Here is a 19,927-nt window from a genome sequence, read left to right as displayed (position 1 = left end):
ACAAACGTAAGTGGATGGAGAGAATCAGAAGAAAAAAAGGGGAGGGAGGATAAAAATAGAGAACAAACTAAAAGTGATGTGAGCTGAGCCAGTTAAAGCCCCCGTCTGCTTCCACATCCACATTGTTTTCTATAAAAGTTCTGTCTGTTTCTCATTGTCTGTCCTTGACTCTAAAACACATTGTTTTCTCTTAAGTGTTCTCTCTTTATCTCCCTCAAACACACACACATTGAAAGAGAGTAATAGAAAGAGCACTGTGCAGGTTTTTCCATCATCCAGGTCTGACAGTGTTTAATCGACTTCATCCTTGCTCCATGACGGTGCCGTATTCTCAGAAGTCAAGTCATAAAGGAAACCTCCACTTCACATACTAGTATATACAGTAAGTAAAAGTGTTAGAGTCACAACAACCTTTGGCTGGAAATCTGCCTCAGAAAAGTTTGTGTCTTTCTTTTTGAGGAAGAAAGCACCTTTGGATTTGCAGCAGCTTTAATTAAATCTCATGGCGACTCATTAGAATGAATCAGCTTTGAGCTAAAATGCTAACATCATCCTGCTGATGTTTAACTGGTATAATTGATCATAAGTTTACATTGATGGTGAAGAAAAGTCAGTTTAGTTCATAGTTTGTTAAAGGGATAGTTCATCATTTTGGCAAACTGGCCCATTGCCATAATCCCTATAGTTTTAGGAGTAGGTTTGTTAGCTTTAATAGTCGTTACCTTGATTGTAATTGTATTTGCCAATTGTTTGCAGAGACTGCTTGCCAAAAAACTGCCCTCGACAGGAACGCGCATCAGCGGTTTTGCATGAATTTCCCTCTAAAACAACTCTGTCTCGTAACTTTCTGTTATTATCTCATAGCATGGTGAATGTGCAGGTCACAACTTGTCCACCAGAGCGTTTTGGAGTTGTTGGATTGTGTTTGTAAAAACGGGCTATACAAATAAAATTGCCTTGCCTTGCCTTGTATTTGATGAGTTTGATGAGGGAAACCAAGAAATCCCATTAGCCTCCGTAGCGTAGCTCTGAGCAGCTCGCAGCTCTGTTCCGCCGTTCTAAAAATAGCTTGCACCGACAATTAAAGGTAATGAACCTACTAAAGCTATAGGGATTATGGCAATGGGCCAATTTGCCAAAATGTTAAACTATCCCTTTAACACACATTCATCAGCAAAAGTGGATACAATTAATGAATGTATAATAAAGGGAAAGTACAAGTTTTTAATTCAGTTTTGATAACACAAAGGTGAGCGTGTCCGATTATAAATGGCAATTAAAATGCAGGAAAGGACATGTCCATAAAATAAATGAACAGGAACGAGTTCTACGTGACCCATTAAAAAAACTCCCAGTTTACTACAATCCGTCCAGTCGTTTTATGTGAAGTCACAAATTTGTGTTCAAGGTGGTGCAGGCAGACGTGAAAAGGACAAAGTGACACTGCCAACCTTGGATCCAGCATGGTAGCGTGGCAGAACGCCAGCTGAAACACAGAACACCACCTCTGAGGCTTTCCGCGTCTCTGAGGGTCTGAAGCCTCTGGCACTTTTCCACTTTGCCCCTTTGGCTGCAAACTGAGCCAACGGCCTGAGAGCAGGGAGCCGCAGGAATAGTTTGAGAAGTTCAAAAAGGCTCTCTGACAAGTTTTTTTAAAAGATTTTTTTTTATTCTGGGTCTTGATTGGAGCCTGTAATAGCTGCTGTTGTGAATCCAAGGTGACTGCAGCCGGCGTGCAGAGGCAGAGAGGCGACAAAGCCACCTTTCAACTCTCCTCCAAAGACAGATTTTCACTGAAGCATTTCTTTAAACACACTCAGCCCCAAACACACAAGCAGATGAATTGTTTCCTGATCCTCGTGTCTTTTTTTTTTTTTTTAGGAGGGGGAGAAAAGCTTTAATCAATATCACATTGTGAACCAGAATCCCCTGAAACCGTGACTGACGCCACGATGGCCACAAAGCTTCTCCCCTCTCCATCCCCCCACCGCCCCGGCCCCCTCCTCTAGATGTGGTCAGAGAGCGATCCCTCGCTCTGGCAAGAAGAAAGGAGGAAAACATCCTTGTTGTTTGTTCTTTTTCCCACTCGCAATCACAAAGCTCTACAGTTTCTTTTCCTTTTTTTTTTTTCCTTTTCACAGGAGCAGCCACATTTAAAGCAGGAGCTGATCTTTGATTAATTTTAAACGTGGGGATGAAAGCGACTTAAAAAGCTTGTTGTTTTTTTTTGTTTTTGTGTAAGTGAGTGAGTGAGTGCAAAGTTTGGAGAGTGAGGAGGGAGGAAATGAGGGAAATGCCCCGACTTGAGGCTCGGAAAACCGTGACCTTGCACTCTTGCAATCTTGCAACATATTGACAGGATGAAACAAGGGAGGAGGAGGAGGAGGAGGAGGAGAAAGGAGAGAGGGAAGACAAAAAGGAGAGAGAGGAGGGAGATTTTCAGAGCAGAAATCAAAGACAAGGGGATTATGCTGGGGTGGGGGGAGGACAGAGGGGATTTCTGCAGATGAAAGAGGAGAGACGGAGGAACAGCATGAAGAAGGACTGACTGACTGACTGACTGACTGTATGTTTCAGTTACACATATCAAACTGTAAACAGAGAGCACACCGCACTCCTGACAAAACTATAAATAGAGTTTCTTCAGTCCACATCCATTCACACAACCACAGCGGCTCTGCGGATACACACTGGTGCACACAAACACAGCCTCAGTGGCTGTGGTGCTGATATGGTTTGAGAGGAAATGAAAAGCCATCGTAAAGTAAAGGAGGAGGAGGGGGAGAAAGGAGGAAGAAGGGGGGGCGGGGGGGGGTGGCATTTGCAGTTCAGCTGTTGTGTTTCTACATGATCTCCACCAGGATGAAAGTAAAGGCAGTGAGCCGGTCTTATCTTTAAAAGGGAAAGGGATGAAGAGAGAGGCAGACGGCAGGAGAAATAAATCAGAGGTATAGGCTTCGGCTGTTTTCGCCCCTTTGATTTTCTCAATATGTATGTTTGTTTAAGTTATCAGCTGTGTTTCCTCTTTATGTCATGTGGTGCAGGATGTCTGCCTCCCCTGTGATAAGACACACAGAAACAAAAGAAATCACGGCGGCCTGTTCTCAGGAATATGTTTCTTCATGTGTTCAAATGCAACAAGTGCAAGAGCCACAGCAGCAACAGTAGGATCCAGGGTTAGGGTTAGATAAAGTGTTAAAAGGGGGCTTTATAGGTTTCTTCTTCCAGCAAATGTGGTTTTCCTGCTGCGGCTGGTGGTGTATCAGCCTTTGAGCCTTCGTGTTACAACTCCAGGGCAGATTTGAGGCTGCAATGAGTCGCTATTGGAAAGTTGTGAAAGAGGCCAGAGCTGTGTCTCAATTCCCACTCTACATATTTTGAGTGTGTAGGCTAAGCGCATTCACGGTGACAAGTATGGCAAAATACAGTGTAGGCCACTGTTAGTACCTGGATGGTGCGCACTCATAACAGTCGAAAAGTTGGGTTGGTCTCACCCTCAACGATTGCTGTCTTGGCTACTAGGTCATAGGCTTAGGGTATGTGTTAATGGAAGTAGCCAATTTGAGGGCAGGAGCAGCTGAGTAGCATGATGTTGTATGATAACCAGCTAGCACATCCCTAAAGCAGGACTGTTAACATGGAGAGGAAATATCCATCAGTCTGGGTTTTGAAAAGGGGGACATAAGGATAAACTGACCTATAGGTCCAGGGGTGTGCTCAGGAAGTGGCCTTGGGTGGCACGGGCCCATTGCGATAAGTAGCTATGTAAGTGTGCACACAGGCGCTCATGCTCAGGCTTTATGCCACCCCACCATCAGTCAGTGCCCCACTTGGGCCACCCCTATGAAATATGTCTGGACATGCCCCTGTATAAGTCCACCAATGAGTGAAGTTGAAGTATCAATAGGCTACTACCCTGCAAATATTACAATATATTTCCTGTATTCAAGCCTGAATCATACAACAATTTCAAAGTCTCTCAGATTTTCCGTCCTGCAACCTTAACAATCACAGAGCTGTTTCCTGAAATATCTCACCATAAGTGCCATGCAATAGACCTATGTTGTCATGGTTAGTATAATAAACACAGCCATTGTAGCTACTGATACACGATATTGTCAAGACTGTATGTATGCTAACATAATGGTAGTTGGCCCATTAGGCTTAGAAAAAGATAATGATGTCAATCCTGCATAAATGTATTTTTCATGCAAGAATCAAACTTGTCTCAGTGTTGAATTGAATTGGTGGAAACTTTCCTTTGAGGTTCTGCTCATTTCTGCAGATCTGTCAGCTGCACATTGATGCAGCCAATATCCTTTCTACCACTTCCCAAAGGTGGTCTTTTAGTTTAATTTTCGCTTTGTGACATGGTGCATTATTGTTTTGGATGTAGTCATCAGAGGATAGATAAACTGTGGCCACATGGTGAGGAACAATATTCAGATGGCACTCAAACTGGCCATAGCACTCAAACCATGACTTATTGGTATTAAGGAGCCCAAAGTGAGCCAAGAAAACATTCCCCCACCACACCATTACACCATTACACCAACAGCAGCAGCCTGGACTGTTGACATCAGACAGATTTGGTCCATGGATTCAAGGCGTTGAAGCCAAATCCTGATCCTACCATCTGTGGGATTCATCAGACCACACTTCTTGTTTCCAGTTTTTTAATTGTCCAGTTTTCAGGGCAGTTGCTTGTAATTTTGGGAACCCACCATTATCTTTTCTCTCTCTCTTTTTTGGTGAGCGAACAGACAACATGCCAGTCATTCTGATTTAATACTTCTCCACTATACCTCGGCTGTTTGAGGTTTCATATTTGAGCATACCACCACGTACCAGTTTTCTACATTTCCCACAATCCTTGCGTTTTCTGTCATGGAGTCATCGTGGAGTCTGCTCGGTCATAAAAATTGAGCTTAAAAAGTTTGTATGTTTTCCATTCTTTAAGCACCGGTTTTAAAAGTACCGGTTTGGCACCGGTATCAGATACAAGCTAAACGATACCCATCCCTACTCTCCTCTTGTTGATATGTTTTGTCATTCTCTGTTCTTTCAGCTAGCACTAGTAACCTGTCTGTGCTATGTGAGCCAAAAGAGTTTGTGGGGGGCTACTAGTTGCTCCAGCATGGACTAAACCATTTTTTAAGAGAAGGCAGAGGTTTATCGCTTGGAAAATTAAACGTATTTTATAAACATTTTGATGCTGATGCAGCATTAGTATGAGTATTAGTCATGGTTATGTGGAGATAATTCAAAGAAAGACTAGGCTACTGGGGGTGGTTGTGGGTCCTCCTGGGCTGCGGGCCCCTAGGATCTCCTATGCAACGGCCCTGCCAGTTTTAAAACCTTTTCCTCACTGCAGCCTCAGATTTCTGCTCTTTCTGCCTCAGGCGTGGTCGTCTGTGCTGCTAGAGGTTGATTAACTACAATCATATCAAAAACAATTTATTTATTTTTTTTGCCCCATCCTGATGTTTGATGTAAACATGAACTGGAGCTCCTGCAGGATTTTACACTATACACTGCTGCTACATGATTGGATGGTTGGATTAGTGCATGGATAAGAAGGTGCACTGGTGTTTATAAAGTGCTCAGTGACTTACAGTAATATGAGTTTTCTAAATGGAAAAGTTTGCACAGTGTGGAGCTGCTCTGTGGCTGGCTATTATGACTCAGAGTACTTAAAAGGGATTTTTTTTTAATGTGTTTTTCCAATTTTCAAGTTTTTTCTGTTGATCAATATTGTGAGACTCTTTCGAAAGGAAAAGGAAAAACTGGTCCGGGAGCTTTGAGTCAGACTTTCTCTGTGAAATGAAACATTTCTCGGTAAATTGAAATAGTTTTGTAGGTGTGACAGTCTAACCTTTGCTGCGCTTTTCCTTTAGTCTTTAATACAACTGTCATGCTTGATGGCACACATTTTCTCTCTAAATGTACTCATACACTTGTTTAGGGCGTTTGTATATTTTGAAAATGTAATATTATCCCGACTTTGCTCGAGGGAGCAGCACAGATATGCAGCACAGACACACCACACATTATTAGAGGAGACATTCCTCAAATGGTTGGTGGATCTGGCAACCTGGTCGTTTGGCACGTCAGTCTCCTGTCCTGCTTGGGTGTGTGTCCGTGTGTGTGTGTGTGTGTGTGTGTGTGTGTGTGCAGTTGGCACGGCTACACACACTCCAATGTCACGGTCTTTTTCAACATCTGTCTACTTGGAGAATGACCCACCAGGCCTCTCCGCACAGAGGAACTCAAGGCACGTTGCTTTCCAGCAAATCAAACTGCTGCTTTCATCCTCAGGAACTCAAAATGCCTTTAATGTGTTGATTTATCTTACACGTTACCACAACCATATTTTAATCCTTGTACCAATGGAAAGGTTTGCTGCGAGGCAAAAGGCCACATATGTGCACGTGACGCGGCGGCGCCCCTTTGAGAATCAGAGATTTTCTGCTAGATTGCATCCAATTCACTGCAGCCTTAAAATGTTTCTAAACACATACACACATTCACATACACACACAAATGGAGACAGATGATGAATTAAAGGAAAAGTCTGAATAAATTAGTCACAAACATTAATAATGTAGATGTTTCCATGTAGGGCTCAAGGGACGACTGAATGATTAATGAGGGAATATCTTTTGGAAGAATGCAGGTCATCCATCTTTCGTCCATGACATTCAAGAAAGCTTTATTGTCATTGCCGCTGCATTTAGGCTACATCATGTAGAGATGTAAAAATACCAGTGTGCTAAAAAAAAAGAAAAGAAAATGACAGCACATTTAAAATGAAAGGCAAAAATGCCGTAGGAGGACATATAGTGACTTGATGGAAACAGAGCATGTAAACTTATACTGCACTTGGTCTTTATGTGAGTTTATGTGAACATATTTGGTTTACTGTATATGATTGTAAATGGGAATTGTTTTATTTGAATGATGCTCTAATGTTCAGTGATGTTCAAGTTGCACCAACATCTCAATATTATAATTTTAAGTTGTTTATTTTCAGTCGGAGAGGTGAGAAAAAGCATTAAATCAGTAGGGCAGAGGTCTGTAACAGCTCTCTCCGTGGCCACCAGTGGCACAAACCGAGGATGCATAATATAAACTTAAAGTCACACATTTTACAGGTCAGTATTTCTAGTCTAAATGCAACCAAATCAAATACCCTAAGTCTTTAATTTGTCAGTTATTGTCAAGTTTGTTTATACCTGATCAGCTGTGGACAACATGAAGTGATAGCAACTCTTCTGATAACAGAACAGAGATAAACAAAACTTGTTATACAAACAGGAAATGTGTTGCCATGGATGAGAGGAGTTAAACTTTTTTTTTAGTCCTTGTTTGTTTACATCTTGTAAAATGTAAGTTTACTGAAAAAGCTTTTTTAAGTTTCTGTTTGTTATGTATTGGATGTACTTGATAACTTACAAAGGAGCTTTTTATTTCTTTGATTTCAGATCAGATTTATTGTGTTGGTGTCATCCTGACTCAGATGTTTTGTCTGATGTGAGTTTCAAATGTTTTTTGGTCCAAACTTTGATGAGTTTGTGAGTTAACTTATTCATCTGGTTTGTTTTGGAGCCAAGTTTGAGTGTTTTGATATTATATACAAGAATAAATGTAACCAACCAGATACATGAAGTTCTCTCGGGCACTTTTTATTTTATCACAGTGGCTCAAACTAAACAAAAACATATAAACTATTTAATACAAAATGAAATAAACAATTTAAAAGGTTGGAGAGCCCTTACCAGGATGATCCACCACCACATTTCACTTCTAAGAGGCCCTCAACCTGCCATGTGGAGATCCACATGGCCGCCTCCTTGCTGCTTGGCCCCGCCCACAGCGGGCGCTTAGAGCTGCTATTGGCTGAGGGCCGGGAAGCCCCGCCCACCAGCGGAGTTTATAACTTCACTGTAAAGTAACGCAGCGACTCAAACAGTGGGAGGTCACCCGCTGTCGGAGGCTGTGAGGCGGTGTGACTTGTGTCTGCTCCGCGGAGATGTTGTGACCTGGAGGAAGTGGTTTTTATCTCTTTTTGTTTTTTGTTTTATGTTTTAATTCTTGTTAATAATAATAATAAACCGTCCTCACCGACATAATGTGGAAACCCACCGGGGAACCGAGGAGCTCCTTCACCGCTGCTGCCGCCGCGGTCACCTGTCTGCTCGTGACCGGGATGCTCGTCGTCACCGTCGGCCACCCGAGCAGCACAGACCCGGGGGAGGCTCCGGAGCCTCCGGCAGCAGCAGCAGCAGCGGCGGCGGCGGGCGGGAAAGTTTTCTCGGCTTACTTCAAGAGATTGGCCCGGGAGAGGAGAGCGATAAGCCGGCCCCCGCAGAGCAGCGCTGCCGCCGGACCCGTGGAGCATCTGACCCCCGCTGACCTCTTCCTGGCCGTGAAGACAACCGGGAGGTACCACCGGCAGAGGCTGGAGCTGTTGCTGGACACCTGGATCTCCAGAAACGTGCAACAGGTGAGCTGATACCTGTCACTGGGAAATAACGTAGCAAGGCTCCTTTTTCCTTTTTATAAGAAAACACAGAGAGATTCAGTCTTGACTTGATGTATAAATGAATAGACATAGACATACTCTGGCTGTTGCAGCTGTGAGAAATCTCAGACTCAGTCCATGCTTCACTGCAGGAAGTGAACAATCATCAGCCTTTATTGTGTTTATTTTGTGCTATTGCTGGTCACACTACAGGGAATTAAACAGGCTGCCTCTGCCATAGTACATTGTGTGACCTTGTGTTAATGTGATTTTATAAGGTCAGGTCACATGAAGGGAAATAAATAAATAAAAGGTGTCTGCTGCTTCACAGATCTGTGCTGATCCTGTAAGATCAGAGGCCAGATGCACATAATCCCATACATTGTCCCTGTGTTAATAATAGTTCCTATAGTACAGAAGGGGAAGTAGCATCCTTAAAATGTTTCCTTCATCCTCTACTACTGCTGCAATTGCAAAGCTGTAAGTTGTAAACCCCCTGTAATGTGACTGGGTCCAGTGGCTCTTTGATCCAGGCAGCCTGTGCATTGTAAAACAGAGATAGAGGTCTTTGTAATGTATGAGAGGGAGATCTGAGGGTTAACAGGCCGACCACACTGCTGCTGCTGCAACATGCTGGTATAACACAAGCAGGAGGAGAAGGGGGGGGCATGAAGACAGGACACTAAAGGACTGATGAGACAGATGCATGAACCCTGGTTTTCTCAGCGAGGTGCATGATGCAGATTTGTTTCCAGGAGAAAACGAATGTTGAGCCGAGGCTCAGGCCGGCTTCACCGTGCACAGACGTGTCGAGCTCTGCATCATTAATAAAAAAAGAAAAGAAAAAAACAGCTTCAAGCATCATATGAACTGACATGTCAAGGCTTTGAACTCGTTGAAGTTGGATTTCAAAGTGCTTTCTGGGCTGTTTTTTCAGATTGAGGTGGACGTGACAAATGCACCTAGTATGTTGCATGAGTTTCTCGGTTTCTTTCAACTTGCTGCTTTCTACTTCCATTTGAACGCTTCTTGATTTTCAGATTTTAGAGCCTGGGGTGATTTCCTCTTCATCTGCACAACTGTCTAAAAGCACATAATATTCAGTGCACTATAGCATAGAAGAGGAAGAAAAAGGGTAAAAAAAAAGTTGCTTTTTCAGAAGCGAAAAGCTAAATATTTTCTCAAGATTACCAGTTAGATTATGAAAACTGCTGCAGTCGGTTTCCAGGTAGAGGATTAAATCATCAGGCGTGTGATCTGGAGGAGTTTGAACACGATTACTGGAGTTTAAATAAGGGAGCGATTCAGTCACAGAGCCTCACAGATAAATATTTGAGATCAAAGCAGATAGAGAGACAGCTTTTTGGTCTGAATCACAGTGGGTGAGTCAAGGATGAATCTGCTGCTATGAAACACATGATGGGATGGGACTGTGGTGAGCTGCACCCATGCGTCTTCAAACAGCTCCTAATGGAAGGCAGACGTGACTGTGGAGCGCCCGGCGGTCGCTCTGATTCCTCATTTAAACCCCCGGTGTCTGAGGAAGAGGACTCGCTCCCGTCTCGTCTCTCGTCTGCTGCTGCAGCCGCCGCCGCACTGTTGCCATGTAAACACAGCTTATGAAGGAGGAGGAGGGAGGAGTGGGGGGGGTCAGCTGCTCTGTGTGTGTGTGTGTGTGTGTGTGTCGCATTCCTGCATCTGCTCTCACGGTCAGGTGTGTGTAACTCTACCTGTTTCCCAGACACACCTCTATACTGTAAGACTGCTGAGTAATGGAAATGCAGCAGCACACACACACACACACACACACACTCATACACATTCCCACAGTCTTACCTTCACACACACTCACACACACTCACAGACAGACACACACACACACACACACACACACACACACACACATGCCCTGGGAACTCACCAGATTTCTCATGGGAAGTTAAAAATGTGTCTGATCACAAGAGTAAACATGCGCGTGCTCACACTCACACACACACACACAGACACAGACACCCTCATCACTTTCTCCTGGCCGGTGGTTGTTGTTGCTTCTGCCGTTTCCTGTGTTGTAAATCCCCCTCCCCACCCCACCCCACTCCTCACCTCCTCCCCTTCAACCCCCCCCACCCCCACCCCTCCCTCCTCTGCCCTCTCAGCTCAGCTCAGCCTGCTGCACTGGTGTCACAGACACACACTCAAACATTCATACGCTGCAGAAGCCGACTGCTCTCAAGAGGCTTAAGAGGCTCAGAGTGGGAAAAAAAAAGGAAGACTGACAAAAACTCACAGCTGGCCGCTCTCTCTCTCTCTCTCTCTCTCTCCCTCTCTCCTCTGTGTTTCTGTTTCTCAGCCTCTCTCCACCACAGCCCATGGGATGTGATCACACAAAAAAAAATCGCACCCAAAGATTTATTATTGAATTTGTGCTGCTTGGCAAGTGGGTTGCAAAGTGGAAACCCCTCGGAGCCTGTTCCTTCAGAGCGGGCCGGTGGAGTCGGAGAGGAGGAGGAGGAGGAGGAGGATCAGGGGCATTTTTCAGCTGTAATCTTTTTCGCCGTGAATTCGAAATGAAACAAAGACTTTGACTTCAAAGAAGTGCTCGCAGCGTGTTTACAACCACATCAGATGAGCTATGCATCAAGGCTAATTCTTTGAGGGGACGTGAATTAAAAAAAAAAAAAAAAAAGACAGATAAATTGACACCAGCTGAGGTTTAAGTCATTGTTTCTATTATTCGGTGTCAAGTCCGGTGCGATCAGTCGATGCCTGAAGGCGACAAGACGCAAACATCAGCAGAGCTTCCTCTAATGGTGTCAGACCTGGACCACAGCAGCCGGTTATTGATCTGTTGGTTCAAAAGTCGAACGTTGCTGCGTCTGCGATTAAAAAGTGAAAGATGTGGATTCAGAGGACAGAATGGTTAAACAGCACTTCAATAACCACATCGTCACACAGGTTTAAACTAAATATTCAAAATGTGACAGAAATCCTGTGACGATAGTCGGTCCACAGGTTTGGTCTAGACTGAAATCCCTCGACATGTTTTGGACCAGCTGACGTGAAATCTGGTACAAAACAACCATTTAAACTCTCAAAACTCTTCAGGTCGTCATCAACTCACAGTTTGAATGATAATTAGTTCATGATTAACTATCAACAACAGTCCTGTCACAACATGGGTTTGTTGCTCATTAGAAAACTAAACCAAGATCCAGAGTTTTAATGTTTATGACTCCACACACAGTCCACAGATGTAACACATCATAATACAGATGTTCATGTCCAACACAAGATGAACTGTAGGAACCTGGAGGTCCCTTTTAAATGGATAGTTCAACATTTTTTGGCAAATTGGCCCATTGCCATAATCCCTATAGTTTTAGCAGTAGGTTTGTTACCTTTAATTGTCGGTGCAAGCTATTTTTAGAGCAGCGGAGCAGAGCCGTGAGCTGCTCAGAGCTACGCTACGGAGGCTCATGGGATTTCAGGCATCAGCAACCTCGAAAACAACTCGGTCTCGTAACGTTCTGTTATTATCTCATAGCGTGGTGAATGTGCAGGTCACAACTTGTCCACCAGAGTGTTTTGGAGTTGTTGGATTGTGTATACTATTTGATGAGTTTGATGAGGGAAACCAAGAAATCCCATGAGTCTCTGAGCAGCTCACGGCTCTGCTCCACCGTTCTAAATAGCTTGCACCGACAATTAAAGGTAACAAACCTACTGATAAGACTATAGGGATTATGGCAATGGGCCAATTTGCCAAAATGTTGAACTATCTGAACTGCCCTTTAACTTTTTAATTAGCTCAATTATCAGGTCAAACTTTAACAGTCCAGCACTTCGATTTATGACCAGAAACCAGAATCAGCTCCACTCTGTGTTTAATGCTAGAGAAATGTTTTTAACCTGGATTTGTAAATGCTTACATTTGAGTCTGATTTCAGTTCTGCTGGTAGTTTGTTCCAGATGTGTGCAGCATAACATGTCTGGTTTGACCTCTGTGCTCCACTATCTGACCTGAGTCAGTAGATCTCAGAGCCCTACTGGGTTTTTTCACTCTACTAACACGTCATTTATGTATTCTGGACCTAAATCATTCAGTGATTTATAAACCAGTAGCAGAACTTTAAAATCTATTCTGTAGCTGGGAGCCAGCAATGTGCAGCTGCTAGCATTGTTAGCATATCGTGTTTACTGAGCGTCATGATCAGGAATTAAAGCAAACTGATCGTTTTCATTTGGCCTTAAGTCATGTGACTGACATGGACAGACAGGAACATGTCAGTCTTTGGATGCCTGTCTGGCCATAAGGGTCACTGTTGTTGTCCTGGTGCATTATCCTCAACCAGAGGGACTATTTTATACAAAAAAAAAACAGTCTGTCCACCGCTCACTCAGTGCAGATGTAAACAGCCTCAGGTTCAAGCGGAGAGCCGGCGCTTTAACCTTTCTGTCATCGTTTAATTTCAAATCTCTGGTCCTGCAGCTCGGAGCCGAAGCAGCAGCAGACTATTAACGGAGCGCTCTGTGCATCCAGGCTGCGTGTGTTCACTTCCTGTGGAAAGTTATGGGGTCTTCGTGGCTTCCTGAGCGCATTGACCCACAACCCTGTCACTCATCACACTAATATCAATGCACACACACACAGACACACAGACACACACACATGGCTCCAGGATTGTGACCACAGCTGCTCTGCTGCTGATAGGCTGCCGGCTTTACCTTTGTCCTGGGCCTGGATCCAGAATCATCGGCGCTGCTTGTTGCTGCCGTGAGGAAGCAGGTGGAGCCTCACCTGAGATTATAAACAATCACCCGCCGCGAACAATGACGGTGGAGCAGCGGGAGCCTCGGTGCGATGCTGTTTCTGTTTCCCGCTGCTGGTCAGTGAAAGCTGCCTGGAATAACACAAAACACCCCTTTTTTTATTTTCCACAGACGTACGTGTTCACCGATGGAGAGGACAGGGAGCTGAGGAAAAGGATGGGTGAGTGCACACACACACACACACGCTTAAACACACACACACACGCTGAGCAGTTTCGCTGAGTTGCAGCAGTGTTATCTGCAGAGGCAGGAAAGCAGGAACCAGGCTGCTGACTGGGCAATATTATGTTTCCATGAAGTGCAGGAAGTCACTTCAGTGTAATCAACAGGCTTTTCCTCATCTTACTCATTTGAATTGTTTTACTTTCAATGAGGTATTCTTCTCACTATCAGACGCACTGTACTGACTCCAGGGCAGAAAAATGTGCAACCATGAAATTTATTGTTTCCTGTCGTGTTTCAGCAGAATCGCTTCTGAAAAGAACAGAACAACCTCATTTATTCTTTCTTTCTTTTCTGACAATGACTGATGTTGTCTTTCTGTTATGGATCACCAGGAGCTCACCTGATCAACACCAACTGTTCAGCGGCCCACAATCGTCAGGCCCTGTCCTGCAAAATGGCTCTGGAGTACGACGCTTTCATCACCTCTGGAAAGAAGTAAGATTCACTCCACACCAACAGAACCACACACACACATGCCATAAAGAACATTTTATTAATAATATCATAATAACTTTATTTATATAGCACCTTTAATTAAAAACACAAGTTTACAAAGTGGTTGACAAACCAACAAGTCACAAACAAGTGCCATGAAACCATAAGAGACGAATTGAGACCAGGAGGACTCAAATTAAAATGCAGGGTGCAGTTAAGGGGATAGTTCAACATTTTGGCAAATTGGCCCATTGCCATAATCCCTATAGTCATAGCAGTAGGTTTGTTACCTTTAATTGTCGGTGCAAGCTATTTTTAGAACGGCGGAGCAGAGCTGTGAGCTGCTCAGAGCTACGCTACGGAGGCTAATGGGATTTCTTGGTTTCCCTCATCAAACTCATCAAATACACAATCCAACAACTCCAAAACGCTCTGGTGGACAAGTTGTGACCTGCACATTCACCACGCTATGAGATAATAACAGAACGTTACCAGATGGAGTTGTTTTAGAGGTAAATTCATGCAATGTATGTAATGCTCCGTTATTATCTCATAGCGTGGTGAATGTGCAGGTCACAACTTGTCCACCAGAGTGTTTTGGAGTTGTTGGATTGTGTATTTGATGAGTATGATGAGGGAAACCAAGAAATCCCATTAGCCTCCGTAGCTCGCGGCTCTGCTCCGCCGTTCTAAAAATAGCTTGCACCGACGAATAAAAGGTAACGAACCTACTGCTAAGACTATAGGGATTATGGCAATGGGCCAATGTTGAGCTATGCCTTTAATTTGATCAAATAAATTAAAGGGCAGTATACGTCATGATAAAAGGACATAAGATGAGATGCAATAAGATAAGAAAAGATGGGATAAAAGAGTTGCAACAGAAGAAGACGTAAAAGTAAAACTAGGAGCATCTGAGTGAAACTGTGAGATAAAATAGATGATAGAAAGAAGAGGATGACATCACATAAAAGCAAGTCTGTGAAAGTTGGTTTTAAGAAGTGATTTAAAAGCCGACACAGAGTCACTGACATTTCCTGAGTCACTGACACTAACTCTAAACCTCCCGTGTCGTAGGTGGTTCTGTCACTTCGATGACGATAACTACGTGAACGTCGGCGCCCTCCTCAAGCTCTTGTCCCGGTACAGCCACAGCCAGGATGCCTACCTGGGCCGGCCCAGCCTGGAGCGGCCCATAGAGGCCACGGAGAAGCTCGGCACGGCTGAGATGGTAAAGATAACACATGATGATAACGCAAACATCCCCACCCCTCCCTCAACCCTCAACTCTCTGTTCTTGCTCCATGATGACGTACTGTATCTGGAAAACATCCCCAGGCCTCGACTGCTCACAGATCTATACTGATTCTATACTGATCGAGTGCACTGGAGCCAAGGCTGCTGCACAACATACACTGTTATTCATGGTGTGTATATGTGTGTGTGTGTGTGTGTCTGTTTGTGTGTAGAAGCAGGTGCGTTTCTGGTTCGCCACAGGAGGAGCCGGCTTCTGTCTGAGCCGTGGTCTCGCTCTCAAGATGAAACCCTGGGCGAGGTAAACCCCTCATTTAGATAAACCATCTGATGTTTGTGTGTGTGTGTGTTCTTTTTCCCCTTTCAGCTCTTTAATCAAATCTTTCTTCCTTTACTGCTCCTCTCTTTCTCTCTCTCTTCCTCTCTTTCTCTCTTTCCAGCGACGGCACTTTCATGGCGACAGCCGAGCACATCCGCCTCCCCGACGACTGCACCGTGGGCTACATCGTGGAGGCGCTGCTCGGCGTGAGCCTCACGCGCTCGGCTCTCTTCCACTCCCACCTGGAGAACCTGGGGCTGGTGTCAGACATACACAACCAGGTATACACACACAGACACACACTTTCACACACAGACACACAACGCTGCAGCAATTATCTCTCTATTGCCACTGCAGGTTTTTAAAAAACATCTACGCAACTTTTCACTAATTATCTCCTCTCCTGTCAGGTTTCTCTCAGCTACGGCACCGTGGAAAGCAGCAGAAACACCGTGAATGTGAAAGGCCCACTCTCAGTGACTGAAGACCCTACAAGGTGAAGTGTGTGTGTGTGTGTGTGCGTCACTGCATGACAGTGTGTTGAGTCAGGCGGCTTTGTTGCTATATAATACACTCAGGAACATTACACAAAGCAGGCAAAGAAAATTGAATATCCACACAGGGAAATGGGTTTAACCAAAGCTGCTGTGACAGTCGCTGGCTGGACTGCTGACTCGGTTCTTTGCCTCCCAGCTCGGTGCCGCACATCGGTAGTCGCTGTTTATCTCCTGCTGCTGCTGCTGCTGCTGCTGCACTTAATGGACTTTTATCATAATGAAATAATGCAAAACCAGTTTTATCTTGATCTTAAGGTTCAGTTTAAAAAAAAAAAAAAAAAGTTATCAAACTCAATATCGCTGGTTGTGCTGCTGCATTATTTTTGCTTTTCCAGCTGAGATCACCCACACTGCACCACCGCCACATGACGTTTACCTTGGACCAGTTGTCAGTTGTGTAGTTTATGCAACTAAAGATAAAAAAAAATCTATTTTCCACTTTTCAGTTTGTTTTTCCACCTTTTACCTACACATAAATTTCAGATTTATCTTCTCGTCTGGTTTGCAGCTGTTATTTTGACTCCTTTGAGCAAATGTTATGAGCTAATGGAGGGGAAAAAGGTTCTTCTCTGGACTTTTCCCAAAAAGAGGCAGCCGGCTTCACACAAAAGGCGGCCTTCACTTTGAATATTTACAGTACGGAGGCTATAAAACATCAGTGAGAGGAACAGCATTCATACGGGCATCACAGCCCAAACTAAACAACACACAAAGGATAAAACACAATCTGATCTTATCTTTGCTCTTCCTGACTTAAGGGGATTTTTGTTTTGTTTTGTTTCTTTGCCCCCTCCTCCTCCTCCTTCCCTCCTTCCCTTCTTTTCTTCTTGACTCTCTGGTCAGTAATCGTATCATTGTGTATTGAATTGAGCTAATTGTCATTATTGTATCAGGTAAACAGACACTGATGGCAGTGTGCCTACAGGGAGGGAGGGAGGGAGGGGCTGCAGATAATGAAATAAGTTCGATTGCCTACTGGCGGATGGGTTCATGGAAAAAGAAACTCTCAGTAGGAACTCCGATTTACAGTATATTGTATTTTTTGAAGACAGTCAATACAGTAGAGCTGCTCGGTTTGTTTCAGGAAAAGTTGAAGTCCTTAGTCGTGTACTACAATTCCTCTTTATGTAAGCGCTTCTGATTGTGTGTGTTTTACTATTACGACAAGTTTCCTGGCTTTGTTCATTGTGTGTGTGTGTGCGCTTGTGTTTGCGTGTGTGTGTGTGTGTGTGGGCATGACTAATTGTATTCGCTGTTTTATTTTGAAATCCCCAGTTGGCGGCTTCCAGGCATTGTGACACTCATTTCCCCTCTCTTTCTCAGGTTCAGGTCTGTCCATTGTCTGTTGTACCCAGACACTCCTTGGTGCCCCAGCCCCTGGCGACCTTAACAGCCTCCTAGAGACAAAGAGAGAGGGAGGGATGGACCAGACCGACTGACTGGGGGAGAAGAAAGAGTAAAATGTCCATGGAGGAGGAGGAGAGAAGAAAAAAAAAAAAAGACAAATTGGAGCGGCCGCTGCCCTCTTCGTGACTCCTGGAGAATCTCCAAAGCGCTCCCACAGCTGTCCGAGCAGCAGCACACTGACTTTTTAGGAACGACTGACACCACTGTGTTAGTGTGACACCTGAACTCTGACCCCGTGAACCGTGATGTGGTGTCAAAAGGACAAATACTACAACGGGAGGATGGAAAGTCACGATACATGGATGGATGAATGGGTGGAAAACAGAGGAACTACTTTGTTAGAAAAAGAAGAAGGAGAAGAAGGAAAGAAACAGTAAAAGTTTGGCCCGATGGAAAAGCCATGTCAGCTCCAAACTCAGAGCTGAGCTTCTTTCTTCCTGTTTTATTCTCGACGCTCAGCTTCAGTCTCAGCTCTTTCTGAACTCAATGCTAATGTTTGCATGCGGTATCGAGGCTTAGGGGCTAACGATGGCAGCTTGGTGTTTTATCTAAGGGCCTCCGCAGCTTCAACAAAGCAAGACGGGACAAGAAACATGAGCGCAGGCTTTAAATCGTTTTAAGTTTATTGTTTAACTGTCAAGAAAATGAGCCGAGCTGCCAGTTTTTCCCCTCTTTTTCCCAAAGTTTTCACCTGCTGGCTCCGGCTTCACGTTTTATTTGTGCAGGCATGAGGTGGTTATCTGTCTTCTGCATCTAAGCCTTGGCACCAACGCTAAGAAACGTCCCATGTTGTCAGATCATCTAAATCTATCCATTTGGAGTGAGAACAGAGAGCAAACCCATGAAATGTCAGCAATAATTCTGATCAGGTATTCGCCAACAACTCTAGGCGGTTACGTTTTTAACCTGTATGATCATGTCAATGCTCACATCTCATGTCTTGCCCCAACAGCATAATGAATTATTAGAGATGATGTATTAAAGGAGACAGGTATTAATCCTTTACCCATGCGTTGTGGGCGTTGGGGCCTAGAGGAAAAGTTGGGGGGATGATATAAACACAATGACCAGATCGTCGTTCCTCTGGAGACCATAAACATTTGTACCAAAATATCAATGGTAATCCAGCCACTGATCCAGAAAACAGACCAAGAAAACTGTACCGGACTTCTTATTTTATATATTTTATTAATCAATAGATCAGACAGTGGAGACCAAGAAACAGAAAAAACATCTGTAAACATTTTTACAGTGTCCCCTCTCCACCTCCTGGCACATGGGAGATCAGTATTTTGAATGTGAACATAACGAGAAGGGTTCAAGGATCAAGTCTGGATCCTTCCTGTTTGGAGTTTGCATGTTCGCCCTCTCAGGTTTCCTCCCACAGTCCAAACACATGCACGTTGGGTTAATTCACAGCTGTATATGTGCACCACAGGTGTAAATGTGGGCATGATGGGGATGTTTCTCTCTGGATGTCAAACCTGTGATGGACTGAGGGCGTAGCCGCCTTCACCCACATGCTCCAACCAGTGTGGATTTTCGTGCATTAGCAATCAAAGACAGACTCAGAGGCAAAGATCAGTCATCAATCATGTTTTATCATCATGAGGTAAATGGTGGAGAGAAAAAAAAAAAAAAAACATTTTATATGATCTCTTAGGATCCAGACTCCTTATCTGAAGTTTCATTTGATCAGTGTTCAGTATTATCCTCTCTTTGAAGTGCGTTATCTTGACTGTACGGCTGAGCACTTGCTGTTTTTATTTCTGCTGTTTTCAAGTCGTCGTTTGATAAAAAAAGAACATCAAAGGATCAGTTTGACATTTTGGCAGATTCGCTCTCCTGCAGAAAGTTGGGAGTAAATGTTGATGCCAATCATATTTTGTGTGCTAAATGTGAAGCCAGCCAGTTCTGTCCAAATTCCTATATTGGACAGATTAAAAAATATGATATTAAATGTTAATTAATACGATTTATTCTCCTTTTTTTTGCACGGATGGCTGTTTTCTCCTGTTTGCAATCTTTATGCCATGCTAAGCTGTTCACCTGCTGCTGGTACAAGCTTCATATTTAACACAGACAATCAGGTGGTATCAATCTACTCGTCTTACTCTCAGCAATAAAGCTGATAAAACGTCAAACTATTGTTTTAACCACTCGTGAACAACAAAATGAACAAATGAGGCCTCTTATCAAATCATCACAAATCCAAACGTATCGCTCATTTTTGGCAAATTTGAGTTTGTTGCAGGAAGTTGGACACCACTCACATCTGTGCGCTAAATATGAATCTAGTTAGCTCTATCCAGATGTGCTCCCAGTAAAACTTGGGTTTATGTTCATACTTTTCTTTTTCATCCAGACTAAAAGAAT

At 43.9% G+C, this 19,927-nt stretch overlaps 1 protein-coding gene across 1 annotated transcript; it reads left to right on the top strand.

The window, feature by feature from the left end:
• Positions 1 to 7,966: 7,966 nt before the first annotated feature.
• Positions 7,967 to 17,864, top strand: LOC146992191 (beta-1,3-N-acetylglucosaminyltransferase lunatic fringe-like). Its single transcript, XM_085784413.1, has 8 exons — positions 7,967 to 8,506; positions 13,466 to 13,514; positions 13,912 to 14,014; positions 15,092 to 15,245; positions 15,484 to 15,569; positions 15,709 to 15,868; positions 15,998 to 16,083; positions 17,468 to 17,864. Exons 1-8 carry the CDS (start codon positions 8,132 to 8,134, stop codon positions 17,532 to 17,534), a joined length of 1,080 nt encoding a protein of 359 aa, XP_085640539.1. The 5' UTR covers positions 7,967 to 8,131; the 3' UTR covers positions 17,535 to 17,864.
• The last annotated feature ends 2,063 nt before the right edge of the window (positions 17,865 to 19,927 follow it).

This window comes from Trachurus japonicus, chromosome 1, assembly GCF_045865225.1.
Source record: "Trachurus japonicus isolate A0001 chromosome 1, Traja_1.0".
In the NCBI taxonomy this organism is placed as follows: domain Eukaryota; kingdom Metazoa; phylum Chordata; class Actinopteri; order Carangiformes; family Carangidae; genus Trachurus; species Trachurus japonicus.
This window is presented reverse-complemented; position numbering and strand designations above follow the sequence as displayed.

Coding starts and splice junctions, on each gene's coding strand:
- LOC146992191 (XM_085784413.1), top strand. CDS start 8,132: ATGTGGAAACCCACCGGGGAACCGAGGAGCTCCTTCACCGCTGCTGCC. Junction 15,570..15,708: donor AAGATGAAACCCTGGGCGAG/GTAAACCCCTCA, acceptor CTCTCTTTCCAG/CGACGGCACTTTCATGGCGA. Junction 16,084..17,467: donor GTGACTGAAGACCCTACAAG/GTGAAGTGTGTG, acceptor TCTCTTTCTCAG/GTTCAGGTCTGTCCATTGTC.